The sequence below is a fragment of the Microtus pennsylvanicus genome, chromosome 6 (genome assembly GCF_037038515.1).
Source record: "Microtus pennsylvanicus isolate mMicPen1 chromosome 6, mMicPen1.hap1, whole genome shotgun sequence".
NCBI lineage: Eukaryota > Metazoa > Chordata > Mammalia > Rodentia > Cricetidae > Microtus > Microtus pennsylvanicus.
In genome coordinates, this window is record NC_134584.1 from 26,768,323 (window position 1) to 26,784,037 (window position 15,715).

The window sequence follows — 15,715 nt, forward strand, 5'->3', positions numbered from 1 at the left end:
ACTAAAGTGCAAACTATGATCAGACATGTTCCTCTTTTTTAAATTATAAATAATATTAAAACAATTAGAAAATCTACATGCTTTGGTAGATAGTATTGTATCCATCTAACATTTAGAGTGGCAATGGTATACTATTAGTCTACAAACGGTTCAATATTTAGGAGTAAAAGTTTCTCGGTGTCTACAACTGATTTTCTTTCTTTTCTTTCTTTCTTATTTTTTTTTTTTTTGATTTTTGTGATAGGGTTTCTCTGTAGTTTTGGTGCCTGTCCTGGAACGTGCTCTTGTAGACCAGGCTGGCCTCGAACTCACAGAGATCTGAGTGTTGGGGTTAAAGGCGTGCACCACCACTGCCCGGCTTACAACTGATTTTTAATAACAATATATGCATATGTACTCATCTTCATATATACATATGTCTAAGACATTAGCAATAAAATACATGTGGAGAAGTAGTAAACACTGTAAATCTAGGTAGAAATTTTATGAGTCTGCTATTCTTGGGCTTTTCTGAAAGTTTAAAAAGTGGAAGAAACAAAAAGTTGGGGCCATGGAATTTAGGCTGGTATGGAATCCTGACTCTATGGCCGAAGCTATCTTGAGAAAGAGCTGAGCTTTTATTAGTCCTCTTTCCATTCTGTAAAGTAAGCACAGCGAAAGCTCCCATCTCATAGAACAGCGTGAAGATTAGCTGGTACCTTATATACTAATTAATTGGGTTAACTATCAGCGGGAACATTAATTCAGCATATGGTAGAGTACTGGATGAGTCGTCATCACTGACTGCTCCTGACTGATTGTGTCATTGTGGGGAAAAGGACCTTTCGCCATACCCACATCATAAACATGGCTAATTTTATTTTGAATTTTTACCCCCTAGGAGGCTTACAAACTGCTAATGTGTACACTGAATTCTGGCATCTATGGTGTCTGTGGTGAAAAAGTAGCCGAGACCTTTTATAATATAGGCAGCATCTATTTTGCCAAAGGAGAGCTCAGAAAGGCGATTCGGCTGCTAAGGAAGGTGAGCGAAGAAAGGCGACCTCTGGTTGATTTTGTTACAGTTTTTTCATGGGCTTATTATAAGCAGAATATGGGGGAAATGTGTGCATATATGTATGTGTATTAGCCAAGGTTCTCTAATGGACCAGGACCAACAGAATGATCACACACACACACACACACACACACGGTTTTATTAGAGTGGCTTGCAGTCTGTGGTCCATCCAGCTATTTCAACAATGAGGTTCTACCAACACAAAGTGTAAGAATCTAGTAGTTGCTCAGTCCACGAGGCTGGATGTCTCAGCTGGTCTTCAGTATACACTGGGATCCTGAAGAAGGAGGCTCTAATGCCAGTGATGGGCTGGACTTGCCAGCAAGCGTGAGGGCAAACAGGCCAAGAGCTAAAGCTTCCTTCATCCATGTCCTTTATATAGGTTTCCAGCAGGAGGTGTGACCCAGATTAAAGGTGGATGTTTCCACTTCAAAAGACCCGGATTAAAGGTGGGGCTTCCCACTTCAAATGATTTAAGAAAAATCCCTCACGAGTGTGCCCAGCCACCTGAGTCTTAGTTAATTCCAGAAGTGGTCAAGTTGACAATCAAGAACAGTCAGCACAATATGTATATCTTTTCTGATGTCTTTTTTTTTAACCTTTCTAAGGTATATAACCAGTGAGTATACCACCACCACCAACAACAACAAAAAGCTAGAGACTCAGTGAGCTAAGCAAGGCATAGGGGTGCACTCCTTTGGTTCCTGGACTTGGAGACAGAGGCAAGTAGATCTCTGTGAGTTCAAGGCCAGCCTTGTCAGCAAAGTGAGTTCCAGGACAGTCATGGGCTACACAGAAAATCCTGCCTCACAAAATCAAAACAAACAAACAAAAACTTCACAGAGCACCCCTCTGGCCGGCTCCACCACCATCACAGAGCACCCTCTGGCATTGCTCACTGGTGCTGTCGTTGGGTGATGCCTGGCAAGAGCAGCATGCTTTGTGTTGTTGGAGTTTCTTACAACCTTCTAGACTTAGTCCCTTCAGTAGGTCTACAGGAAGGAGAAGGCCTTCGGCAGGTGTATGAGGCCCAGAGCTTTTGAAACCCAGTGGAAGCGTACTTCTACTGAAGCCTGAAGGACTGAGAACAGCCCTCTGTTACTGACCTCATCAGGGTGTAGCCTGGGCTTTGGAAAGGGCGAGACTGTCACCCAGCTTTCTTACAAGATAAACCTTAGTGGAACCCTCCATTTCTTATCTTTTGGTTGTGCGCCTATGAGCCTAACCTTTAATGGCTGAGCCATCTGTCAGCCCAAATTTTTATTTCTAAAAAGGCAGATTCAATGCCAAGAGCATGATGTAAGCCTGTAATCGTAGAAATTGGGATGCAGGGCCAGGAGGATGGCTGTAAGTTTCAAGGCCAAGCGGGTCTACAAAATGTACTAAGAATCTGTCTCAAAATATAATAAAAGGGGGCTGGAGAGATGGCTCAGTGGTTAAGAGCATTGCCTGCTCTTCCAAAGGTCCTGAGTTCAATACCCGGCAACCACATGGTGGCTCACAACCATCTGTAATGAAGTCTGGTGCCCTCTTCTGGCCTGCAGACATATATGTAGAAAGAATATTGTATACATAATAAATAAATATTTAAAAAAATATAATAAAAGGTGTCTTTCAGAGTTTTTTAAAAGAGAAAAAAGTAGAGAAGTAAATATGAGGAGAAGAAGAGTCTAAAGAGCAGGGGGAGGAGGAACTAGAGAGCATCATGGGATGGGTGTGAATGAGAGCAGAAGGTGAGGAAGCAGAAGGTGAGGAAGGGGTCACTTATCGGGACAGTGGCCACTGGGGCAGCAAGAACCGATATGTGCATATGGAAATGAAACCCATGGCTCTGCATGCTAACAGATTTAATAAATACCTCTGTGTGTCTAGACTCTTCTGCTGCATTGATTTGTCTGTCTATATGCTAATGCATATTGGATAGTGTGGTTTTAAAACAAGGCTTAAATTGGGGAACTTCTAGCGCTTCTTCAAATTTATTGATGGTATTCTGGGAATTTTGCATTTCCAGAGGAATTTTACAGTCACTCTGTCAATTCATATTTTAAAACTTGCTGGAGTTGTGACTGAGATTGCACAGAAGGCCCAGATTTGTTTTTTATATTCTCTCTCTCTCTCTCTCTCTCTCTCTCTCTCTCTCTCTCTCTCTCCCTCCCTCCCTCTCTCTCTCTGTTTCTCTCTGCCTCTGTCTCTGTCTCTTCCTCTCTCCATTATTTGTTTTTGTTTTTTTTTTTTTTTTTGAGACAGGGTTTCTCTGTGTAACAGCCCTGGCTGTCCTGGAACTCACACTGAAGATCAGACTGGTCTCACACTCACAGAGATCTGCCTGCCTCTGCCTTTGAGTGCTGGGATTAAAGCATTAAAGACGTGGGCCACTGTAGTTTTTGCTGGCTGTTGCTGCTGCCTGATGTGCTATCCCTGTTTCCATGAAGGGGCAGCAGGGGGTGAGAAGATGTGAAAGACACAGACTCTGGAGATTCCAGTACAGAGCTCTCTATTGTAAAAAGGTGTGTTGGGGGGTCGGTTATGGGGTTAGGGAAATGAAGCTGCCACAGGACTATTTCTGGTTGGTTCTTTTGAAGCTGGTGGTCACTGCTGGCGAGTTGTCATTGACTAGGAAGGAGTACATGTCATTAATTTTCTCTCTTTGTGATAATCACTTTTTCTTGTTGCTTGATGTCTAGTTCATGCATTTGTTTACTTTCTATTGGCTGTTTGAGATAGAGATTAAATTCATTTTTTTGTGGAAACAAATGTCAGCAATAAAATGTCAAGAAACCTGCCTAAGAATAATGTGATCCACATCAGACTACAAGGCAGCTTTGCCGGACATACAGGGAGTCAATTGTATCTATTTAGCTTGAATTTTTTTTTAAAAAAAATATCCTGACAGAAACGAGTATTATAAACCATGTCTGAAGGAGGGATGCTATCACTTTGGGGTCCTGATGTCTTGGTCGTCTATAGCAACAAGTGCAGTAAACTGGATTGCGTATATATCGCATGCAGGCTACAAAAAGTAACTTGAGCCGTCAGTCCATACCGCTCTTCTCTCTGGCCAGGAACCAGTGGAATAAAGTGCATGCATTCCATCTGTAAACTTGGGACAGCCCAGGTGTTGCGGGAGGTCCTCCTGCTCCTCCAGCCTATAGCTGCTGAGACGTGGTCTCTCTCCCTTTAAAAAAGCGGCCACTTCTCCAAAATATATAAAGAAATCAAGAAACTAGACCGTAAAAGGCTAATCAACCCAATTATAAAATGGGGCACTGAGCTGAACAGAGAATTCTCAACAGAAGAACTTCAAATGGCCAAATGACACTTAAGGTCATGCTCAACTTCCTTAGCGATCAGGGAAATGTAAATCAAGACAACTTTAAGATACCATCTTACACCTGTCAGAACTGCTAAAATAAAAAACATCAATGATAGCCTTTGTTGGAGAGGTTGTGGAGAAAGGGGTACCCTCATCCATTGCTGGTGGGAATGCAAACTTGTGCAACCACTCTGGAAAGCAGTGTTTCGGTTTCTCAGGAAATTCGGGATCAACCTACCCTTGGATCCAGCAATACCACTCTTGGGAATATACCCAAGAGAGGCCCTATCATACAACAAAAGTATGTGCTCAACTATGTTCATAGCAGCATTGTTTGTAATAGCCAGAACCTGGAAACAACCTAGATGCCCTTCAACAGAAGAATGGATGAAGAAAGTATGGAATATATACATATTAGAGTATTACTCAGCAGTAAAAAACAAGGACTTCTTGAATTTTGCATACAAATGGATGGAAATAGAAAACACTATCCTGAGTGAGGTAAGCCAGACCCAAAAAGAGGAACATGGGATGTACTCACTCATATTTGGTTTCTAGCCATAAATAAAGGACATTGAGCTTATAATTCATGTTCCTAGAGAAGCTAAATAAGAAGGTGAATCCAAAGACAAACACATAGGCATCCTCCTAAATATTAACCTTCATCAGGCGATGAAAGGAGACAGAGACAGAGACCCACATTGGAGCACCGGACAGAAATCTCAAGGTCCAAATCAGGAGCAGAAGGAGACGAAGCACGAGCAAGGAACTCAGGACCGCGAGGGGTGCACCCACACACTGAGACAATGGGGATGTTCTATCGGGAACTCACCAAGGCCAGCTGGCCTGGGTCTGAAAAAGCATGGGATAAATTTGGACTAGCTGAACATAACGGACAATGAGGAAGAATGGGAACTCAAGAACAATCGCAGTGGGTTTTTGATCCTACTGCACGTACTGGCTTTGGGGGAGCCTAGGCAGTTTGGATGCTCATCTTATGAGACCTGGATAAAGGTGGGCGGTCCTTGGGCTTCCCACAGGTCAGGGAACCCTGATTGCTCTTTGAGCAGATGAGGGAGGGGGACTTGATCGGGGGAGGGGGAGGGAAATGGGAGGCGGTGGCAGGGAGGAGGCAGAAATCCTTAATAAATAAATAAATTTTAAAAAAAAGCAGCCACTTCCCTCTCCTCTCTCTCTTCACTTCCTGCTCCACAGGTGACTAGACTCCCTTCCTGGTTGCATAGAGGGCTCTTGCCTGGGACAGTGATCTGTAAGTTTTTTCCCCTTTAAATAAATACCACCCTATTAATCATAATTCCAAACTGGTGTGGCATTGTTTGTGACTTACGTCTTCACCCAGGTCCACCAGTCTGCTTCTGGTTTTGGCTTGCAATTGACGTTGACGTGTTTGCTCTGAGTATCTGTAACCTGTTACATTTCACCTACAGTGTCTGGTGGTTCAAAGTTTTGTCTATGGAAGAGAGCACATCAAGAGCAAAGAGACTAAACGCCTCCTTACCCTATTGCAGAGGTAAGTTCTGCATCTTCTGTCAGATTTTCCACAGACACAAATCATGTTGTCACTCTGGTATATGAATCAGCCTGTCTGATTCAGCCAGGTGCTGGTGGTTATCTAATTAGGCAAAAATCTTACCTCATCTATGGTTTTTGTCAAATTCTGTACTAGACATAATTAGTTCATCTCTTATTAGCTTAGGATCTAGAATTGCAGAAGCTGACTGTAATAATATATTATTACAGTGTGCAGGCAGACATGTTGCTGGAGAAGTAGCTGAGAGCCCTACATCTTGACTTAAAGACAACAGGAAGTGGTCTGAGACACTGGACATGGCTTGAACATATATAAGAACTCAAAGTCTGCTTCTGCAATGACACACTTCCTCCAACAAGGCCACACTTCCTCCAACAAAGCCACACCTCCTAATAGTGCTACTTCCTATGAGCTTATGGGGAAAACTTACATTCAATCTACCACAATGGACAAGGTTAGGATCCTGATTTCATTCACCTAAAGTGTCAGCAGACTCCCTGGGTTAGTCAAGCAGGAGAGATGAGCTTGAACAGTTGTAGTGCATGCTGTCCACACCAGCCTCGGGCAGCTACGCTGCAGGTAGACCCTGAAGAAGGCTCTTGCCTTTATTGTCCAGAGAATTGGGTTCCTCAGCCCCTTCTATAACTTTCCATTTACGCGGTACAGAAGACCACACAAAAAAGCAAGGAGGAATTTGCTCCTGGCATGCAAGTGTGTATAAAAGCATATTTTTAAATCAAAACAATAAGAATATGAAAAACTAGAATATGGATCTCCTTCCGTATTCTAACACATAGTATTTCTGATTTATAAGCCTCAGTTGGGTAGGTTAAAATGGAACCTTAGGATGTTTGGGGTCAGATATGAACTAAAGTTGACCAGATTTTTCTTCCTTTTGCAATGTAGTAAGGACTTTCAGTGGACTTGATTATACAAATGGGTACAGGAGCTCAGCTGACACGCTGCAGAATCATTTCTGTACTGAAAACCTGAGAATTGATTTGCTTAAGCTAGTGTGCCCAGAAAGAGGCGGCGTTGGGATTTAATACAGGTCTTTAAGTTTCTAATAGTGGCCTCTGGAGGCAGTCTAACTTCTAAAAGCAGGTTCAAAACTCAAGGCTCCAGTGCTCTGCTCTCCCGTCTTAGAGAATTTACTTTAATGCCCTTGGCCCCACTTAGAGCTTACTTAACTCCTCTAGCCTGTAGTTAGGCACCACTGTAATAATGGCACGCCCTCTCATCTCTGCATTAATGAGACCATGCATAAAGGTCAGGCCTGGCAAACCTTAAATCTTAAATGTTCACTGATTGTCAGCATCATAATAAAATATCGATAATGACAGTAATTCTTGTTCTGAAGTGGAGTCATAATGAGCCAGGATGTTTAAATGACTCATACACATTACCGTATTATTATTTGATGTTATGAGTAGGGTAAGGAATGTTCATGACTGGAGTAAGACTTATGATTTTAACCTATTTTCCACCACTTAGGATGTTCCATGAACCTGAGCAAATTATTTGCTCCTCCTTGAGCCTTGGATTCTCCATCACTGACATATCACTAAATCATGAGCTGTTAGGACTTCTTAAGTCATAAGGATTTAAGCAGAATCCTGTCTAAACAAGCCCAACAGAGCATGTGCCAAGTCAGTGAGAGCTAGACACTCCTCCCTCCCCTTCCTTATAGAACTCCTGTTGCCTCTTACTCTTGAGGTAAGCGTCAGAATATTTGAAATTGGAGGGAATTGTTAGTCAGAATCACCGTATTTTGTGATTGAGGCTTTGACAGTCTGCCCTCATTAAAGGACCTACCGTGTTTTGAAATAACTACTCATGAAACGAGAAGGAAAATACAAGCAGCATGCAATTTCAGAGACGAAACACAGGCTCTTTCCTCAAAATTGTAGTAACTTTTTCTACCCAGCTTATATTCAAGTAAGAGAAACCTCAGAGCTGAAGAGATGCCTAAGTCATTTAAAGGAACCTGCTGCCACGACTGAAGATGATCCCTGGGACCCACATGGTAGGAGAGGAGGATAGACTCCTATAAGTTGTCCTTTGATCTCCAAATGCATGGTGTGTGCTGTGGGAGCACATTCTGCTCCTTCAGCCCTGGTGCTTACCATGGCACGTGCACACATACACACTAAAGCAATCAAAAAATAAATATGTAGAAAGATACAAGACCCACAGATGAGATCAAGGTTCAAAGACTAAGTGACTGCTGAGTGCTCAGCCTAAAAGGAGACATCAGCTGCACTCCCTCCTCCTGGGGCTCAGGGATCATTGTGGAAGAGGGAGCAGAAAGACTGTAAGGGGCAGTGGTGCTTGGATGACTACAGTAAAGAAATGTCCTCTGCATAAAACAGTTGTATATATGACAACATGAGCCAGATCCACACGAATTTAAGGCACACATGTAAAATTATACAGGCAGCATTAATAGGACTTGATGACTAAAAAAAAATGAGAGAACAAAGTTGGATGGGTGAGATCAGAGGTGGATCTGCGAAAAGATGGGGGAGGAGATAAGATGGTCAAAATGCAGTGTATTTTCAGAGTTAGTAAAATATGTTTTAAATTTTTAAAAGAGAAACTTCAAGATAAATGGAGTGAATATATTTTCTCAGTAGCCTCAAATTGACAGGAGCCATAGGAGGAGGAGAAACTGTGGGAAGCCAGTGCAGACCAGACAGTCTAAGTTTCCTGAAGTGCTTGAACTTAAGTCAATCAGGTTTCAGATTCCCATTCTTTCACTGTGTAGAGAATCTGGCTTTGATGGGTTTTCATCTGCATCTGGAGAGATCTGTGAAGCAGGTCATACTCCAGAACCCGTCTGACACACAGGCACACTGAAAACTGAGTTTTTCCAGATACTTCGCCCAGGAAGAGGCAGGGCTGCTGGGATTTTAACATAGGTCGCTAATTGCTCTTTCTCTGCTGAAGACAGTGATATCTAGACCTAGCCAGAGTCAATATAAGGGGGAAAGAAATCTTTTGATGTCCTCTGCTGTAGTTGATGTTACGTCAATAAAGGATTTTCTTTCCCCGAAACAAGCCCATATCTCGTTTCCCAAGAACTGCTGAGCAAAGCCATGGGGTAGTTGCCAAAGCCCAGATGTCCAAAAGCAGCGCAAGAATCGCTTTCTCGGCTTCAGCCTCTCACTGGAACAATCAGTCCCAGATGTCCCTAGACTCCGCTTGGGATCCGATGTGCTCTAATGTGCTTTACCCCACCTCCTTCAGGAACTCAGTGAAACACTCTCTGGACTGGCATGGCCAGCAGCCTGCATTCTTGTTTTTTGGAGCCTCTGCAAAGAAGTTAGAGCAGAACAGGCCACTCGAAGCAGGAGTTCATTCCAAGGCAGAGCAGTAGTTGCAAGCGCATACTGCAAGATTTCAGTACATAGGAAAGGCAGAGAAAACTTCAGATGTGGGAACAAACTTGGGAGCTGTTTAGCTTAAATTTTACCTGAGTTACGAATGGACTTCATTTTGTTTGTTTGTTTGTTTCTGTTGTTTTGCTTTGTCTTCTGAGACAGGGTTTCTCTGTTATAGCCTTGGCTATCTTGGAACTCATTCTGTAGACCAGACTGACCTCTGAACTCACAGAGAACCACCTGTCTCTGCCTCCCAAGTGCTGGGATTAAATGCATGCACCACCATCACCTGGCCAAACACTTCTATTTTAACCATTCATAAATAAAGCTCCTAAGAATAAGAAGTACTTAATATGTTTCAGATATTTTCTTTTGGAGAAAGCATACACATAGCCAGTCTAAAAGTCCCCGTAGTACATTTTTGATGGAATTAGGAACAAAAATGACAGGGACTAAATTGTGAAGCCAGAGCTGTGAATTTAATTGTGCACAGGAAGGATCCAGGATCTTAAATGCCTGATAGAAAAGACGCCAGAGAGGGTCTTCCAAGCAGTGTGACCACAAGCTCAGTGTCCTGGAGCTGGTTGGCATTTCTCAGGAAAGTCAGCAGTCTTGACTTGCTATAGTTTAAGGTGCATAGGTGATGACAGGCTGCCAATAAAGTTGGGATGAAATACTAGGGTCATACTAGGGGACTTTCATAAATTATACTAATTAGTTTAGGACTTATTTAGAAGGAAGCTATTGAAGACCTTTGAACAGGATATGGTAGCCGGTTATCAGCTTTCAGACGTTAGGTCTGATAGCGAAGGGCCTGAAAGCCAGTCCCTAGGGAAAAGGAGGGAGAGCACTTTGAGGGCAGGTACACCAGCCCAAGAGAGGTGTTGCGGTCTTTAAGTACCTAAGCTATAGGAAGAGGAGGTATGGGTGATAGATTGAGAAACAGTCTATAGTCAATGCTGACAAACTTGAAACCAATTAGATAGGAAGTGCAGCAGTGGCAAGAAACCAAAGTGACTTTGAAGTCTCTGACTTGGGCCTGGAAAGATGGCCCAGTAGTTAAGAGCAGTGGTTGCTCTTCCAGAGAGGACTTGAGTTCAATTCTCAGCAACCACATGGTGGCTCAAAAACCGTCTGTAATGGGCTCTGATGCCCTCTTCTGGAGTAAGGGTGTACAAGCAGAAAGAGCACTCATACATACATAAATAATCTTTAAAAAAAAAAGCTGGCTCAACAGCTAGATGAACATAATGAACCTCTGCTGCGAGAGGAGAGGAGACTAGCTTGGGGGAGTCTAGGATTTAGGGAGATAGTGATTTCCATGTTGCATGTGCTATGTTTGAAGTACTCCCTGCACAGCCACTTGGCAATGTCTAGTAAGCTGCTGGCAGTTTGGAACAAGAGCTTAATAGGTATATTCTGAAGGCTATATCTGGATGGATAAAATAACCTACAGAATACGTGTATGTGAAACGAGAAGGCTTGGAAAGAACTTTGGGGACCACGCATGCTTCTTCTGGAGAGATTATAGCTCGATGATATAATACCTGAGCACTGGGACACAAATTTGAGCTTTCGTATTAACAGTAAGACATCCTAACTCTCACTTTATCCCTAAAAATAATAAGAGCACTCTATCTAAGCATTTAATATATGGGAGACACATATCTCCCATGAACTGTAGTAGTAACAACAACAATAAGCATTATCAGCTGGGCAGTGGAGGCACAGGACTTTAATCCCAGCACTCGGGAGGCAGAGGCAGGTGGATCTTTATGATTTCCAGACCAGCCTGGTCTAGAGAGCTAGTTCTAGGACAGCCAAGGCTACACACACACACACACACACAAACACACACACACACACACACACACACACACACACACACACAACTCTGTCTTGCGTGGGGTGGGGGTGTGGGCAGGGTAGGGGAATGCAAATGAGCAGTGAGATTGGAAATCTCATGCAGCACTAAAACATACGAACGTTAGCCTACTGTTTGTGATGGATTTTGAAGCTATATATGCCAACGAGGGGGTAAAGAAAATCTTCCTTAAAAAAAAAAAAGAAAATCTTCCTTTTTACAAGAAGAGGAAGAAAGCAGATACTAGAGAGTCCATTGACCTATCAGAGCCCAAGCATCTTTCTGTAAAAATAAATTTTATTATAAAAAGAACTTTGTGGTGGGGCCACTATATACCAAACCAAGGTCAATACATCCTAATGACATCTATAGTAGCCATTCTCAAGCTCTAGAACTTCACCGTGCAGTTTACTCTTTTACTATCAAATGCACGTTAGTGGACTTATTCACCACTCAGAAAGGAAAAACCTAAGACATAATTAGAACTAGAGAAGCCATTAGCATTATTTCTTCTCTTATAGCTTATGTCCATTATCTGCATTCAGTCCTAACGCAAGTCTTCTTGGCCAAGTAAACACAAGGGAGCAGCTGCTTCTGGGCTGGGAGGCTGGGAGAGGAAAGGTGAAGGACTGTAGGGTGGAAACGGGTCTTGGTGCAGTTACCTCTGGAGAACTGTATCAAGAGTGAAATGGGCCAGGTGGTGGTGGTGCACGCCTTTAATCCCAGCACTTGGGAGGCAGAGGCAGGTAGATCTCTGAAGTCAAGGCTAGCCTGGTCTACAGAGTAAGCTTCAGGATAGCCAGGGCTACACGGAGAAACGCTGTCTTGGGAAACACACACACACACACAGACACACACACACATGCACACAGAGGCTGAAATGGAATTGTTCTGAAAGCTGCATATCAGCCAGGCAGTCCCAGGCAAGACTGTAGTGAACTTAACAAACATGCACCATAAACCGCTGCTTGCAGGATTCTGTGTTCGCATTCTTTTCCTACTATTTATAAGTAAATATCCTAACACCGGCTCTGTGAAATTACAGGAGAGTATTTGGTCAGTATGAGAGAGCGAGAAGGACCATTGACTGTAGTGTTCAGATCCTAACTGTCAGCAGCTTTCCAGCTTTCCAGATCAGGATTCAAGCTCTAGCTTGATACAGCCTCACACATGGAGAAACAAAAACTTGGGAGACTAGTTCTCTGCCTTCAGATCTCCTTTATGGCAAACAGTGACTCCTAAGCCATTAGGAGGCAGTTCTGGGGTACCTTGTGTTTGGCAGAACTGGGAGGAGATTTGTAGTCAACAGTCATTCTGCCGTGCCCACAGAATGGACATGTAGGAGGGTCTAGCATGGAATAAGGCAAGGCGAATACACACACTTCATCTCTTGGTCTCCCTGTCGTTATCTTCCTGGAGTAATACTTGCAGCTCAACAGCAACATGACAGGTTTGGTAGTGCTTGGTTTATTGGCATTTTCTGCCACAGGCTGTGGGCAGGGGCATACCTATACCATCCACATGGTATAGGTTCAGGTGAGAAGAGCACTGTCCTCTGATCCAGTGACCCTCCTGAGGGATAGCAACTATACTCTGAGTCACTCAAACATTTCAGACTTAGTTTCTTTGCTTTATTCATGCCTTCAGCATCTGGTAAGCACCTACTAAACAACAGATACATCCAGAGGTCAGAGGTTAGCGATATAAATAAAACATGGGGGCTGGAGAGATGGCTCAGCGGTTAAGAGCATTGTCTGCTCTTCCAGAGGTCCTGAGTTCAATTCCTAGCAACCATATGGTGGTTTGCAACTATTTGTAGTAAGATCTGGTACCCTCTTCTGGCCTGCAGGCATACATCCAGACAGAAAACTGTATACATAATAAATAAACCTTAAAAAAGATATATAAAACATGTTCATTCATCAGATGTCAGAGGTAAGCAACATAAATGAAAGTCCTTCACCATAAGGAGATAGCCCTCAGTGCGGGAGCAGCTCAAAGAAACTATGAAAACACAAAGTGTGAGTTCCAGCTTAGAGCCCCCTGTGCAATGAGAATAAGGTGACAGTGGCTAGTGGACCCAGAAAAGCCTCCAGAGTGTAACCTCTGAGCTGTTTCCCAAAGGGCAAGTTCATCCAGATGGACAAGAGAAGCTGCTGCCGGAAAAAAGAGAAGCGTATGCAGAGACAGAGTGGAATGACGGAGGGCAGTGCCTGAAAGGAATGGTGAGAACCTCTCTCTGGCACAGGGATGCACTTTCTCATAGCGAATACTGACTCCAAGAGATGCACTCAGCCTACCGGGGGAGGGAGAAAGAGCTGTGGAAGAAATCAGCCGAGGAAAACACAAGCAGCGGTAGACAGTGACGGCTGCTTTGCCTCGGGCCTTTGTATGCACTAGATTCTCTACCTACATCTTTAGAGCAGGCTACTATGTTTTTTAATGCTGTATTTTTGTGTACCTGAGTTCTTTTTGAAATAACCAGAAGTTTAAATTTTAGCAAATGAAGCTCTTTACTCTCTTTAGGACACAGATCGACCAAGCTGGTTTTGTTCAAATCAAAGGGTGTGGGACATGCTTGCTCTGAGGGTTCAAGAATGCCTTTGTAGTTTGGTAAAGAATGTGGGTCCTACTTTAGGGCATGGTGAAGTCTTAGGACAGTCATCATTTCAACAATCCACCACTTATCTGATCAGAGAAACTGGACTTTAACATGCCCCTATGAACTAACTGCTCCTTATAATTCACGGGGGTGTAGAGGAGTAGTTCCAAAGCTGGGCATGGTGGCACCTGCATCTAGTCCCAGCTGCTTGGGAGGTGGCAACAGGCAGATCACGTAAGCCCTGAGATCAGCCTTGGCAACATAGTGGGCCACAGTTCCACTCTAGCTCTGGAAACCGGGAGGCCTGGATTCAAACCACGATACCTTCTAGTCATATGTAATCCCATTCAGCGTGTCTATAAAATAGAGAAGACAGTTTTACCTGTGTCGGGATTGCTGGGAGAAGCAGCTAAAATACTTGCAAAGTGTTGGCCCACAGTAATCACGTACTAAATTCACAGTCATTTTTATTGCTGTGAGTTTATGATCTTTTTATTGCAGCATTGATGCTTAAAACAAATGGAGTAGGAGCTAGGAAAATTAACTCTAAGCTAATGCAGAAAACATTTTGTTGGTTAGCATTTCAATTGGGATCTAGAACCCCTGAAAAGAGCAAATATATAGTTTGAAACAAACACTTAAACCCAAAGCAGAGACTTATACAGAGCGCAAGTCAATGCTCTTGCATCACAGAGGATTTTGTGCAGGGGAATCCTGCCACCATGTGGCAGCTGACTTGTGCCTCACAACTTCTGCCACCTCTGATTTGGTGTGACCCTTGAGCAGAATTGAATCTGTGCCTGTTTCCTCTGCTAATATGAACTCTCCTTTACTGACTAGGTAACGAAAGCCACAGATAACTTCCTGTATGTTATGCAGCCCTCTTTAGTGACAGTATGCTTAAAACCACAAGTTCCTTGCAAAATTGTGTATGAGATTTCTGTGGAATGTCGTAACTGCATCCCTCTAAGGGCTATGAAAATCACCCTTTTTGCAGATTTGAGGCACACATAGCATCTGAAAACCGCTCTTTATAGAAACTTTGTGGATGAGTATTTTGGCCCATACGTCTAAGCTAGCTCACCTCTTCCAGTATTAGGAAACAGGAGTATAGAAGCCTTAATGGCTGGAAGCAGGCAAGATGGGTCCTCTTACAGCCACTGGGACTCGAATCTCCATGCTCTTCAGAAATTACTCGAAAATCCTGAAGTATATTGGATAAATTAGGTAGGATTTTCTCAGCTGCTGTTAAATATGACCCAGGGAGTTGTTACCTGGCTTTGCCAACTAAGTCCAGGAAAGAACTTCTAGGTCTTTTGGGAGAAACCCAAGACTCTGATTCTATTTTGGCCATGTTTAAAGATGCAGCAGGGTTGAGTTGGGTACTGTGGAGCCATGCTATGCTGTCCTTGCCTCGGGTGAGCACAGCTTTTCCACACAGCTGAGGCAGGGAGGACTGTCAGCTAAGGGAAAAACCAAGACCAATGAAAATGCTTTCTCCTTCCTTCTAGGCCTTCCGCTATCAGTGAAGGAAAACTCTACATAAGATAGCCAACAATAAAAACAACTGGTTGCTAACCTGAACGCTAAAGCACAACATTCTTTTATCAGCATGGACGGCAGTGGCGGAGCCAAAGGGAAAGAGATTTTTTTAAAACTAAGGATTCCTGAGGAAATTCTTGTGGAAAAAGTTCCACCTAGCAGCACTGCAGGTGGGATACATAAGAGCTCTTAGAACCGGTCGGGGGCTATAACTTGGTAAAGAGGTCTTGGATGGCGCTGTCTAGGCTGGACTTCTCACCTCTCATGTGTCTCTCTCAGGAATTTGTGCTTATTATGACTTATCATCTTCCATTTCTTTTCTAATTGTAGTTCATTCCTTTAAGTCCATGTCCCCACTCCCCATCCCTCTAGATACTATGGGCTGAACAGAACCACGTGCTG

General features: G+C 43.3%; 1 protein-coding gene across 1 annotated transcript in view; it reads left to right on the forward strand.

Annotated features, from left to right (window-relative positions):
• The window catches only part of Ttc23l (tetratricopeptide repeat domain 23 like), a 51,536-nt gene extending 36,152 nt beyond the window's left edge, over positions 1 to 15,384 (forward strand). Inside the window, exons 9-12 of the mRNA XM_075977804.1 lie at positions 881 to 1,024; positions 5,819 to 5,901; positions 13,294 to 13,394; positions 15,283 to 15,384. Coding sequence (XP_075833919.1) covers positions 881 to 1,024; positions 5,819 to 5,901; positions 13,294 to 13,369 — 303 coding nt within the window. The 3' untranslated portion in view covers positions 13,370 to 13,394; positions 15,283 to 15,384. The remainder of the gene's footprint in view (positions 1 to 880; positions 1,025 to 5,818; positions 5,902 to 13,293; positions 13,395 to 15,282) is intronic.
• The last annotated feature ends 331 nt before the right edge of the window (positions 15,385 to 15,715 follow it).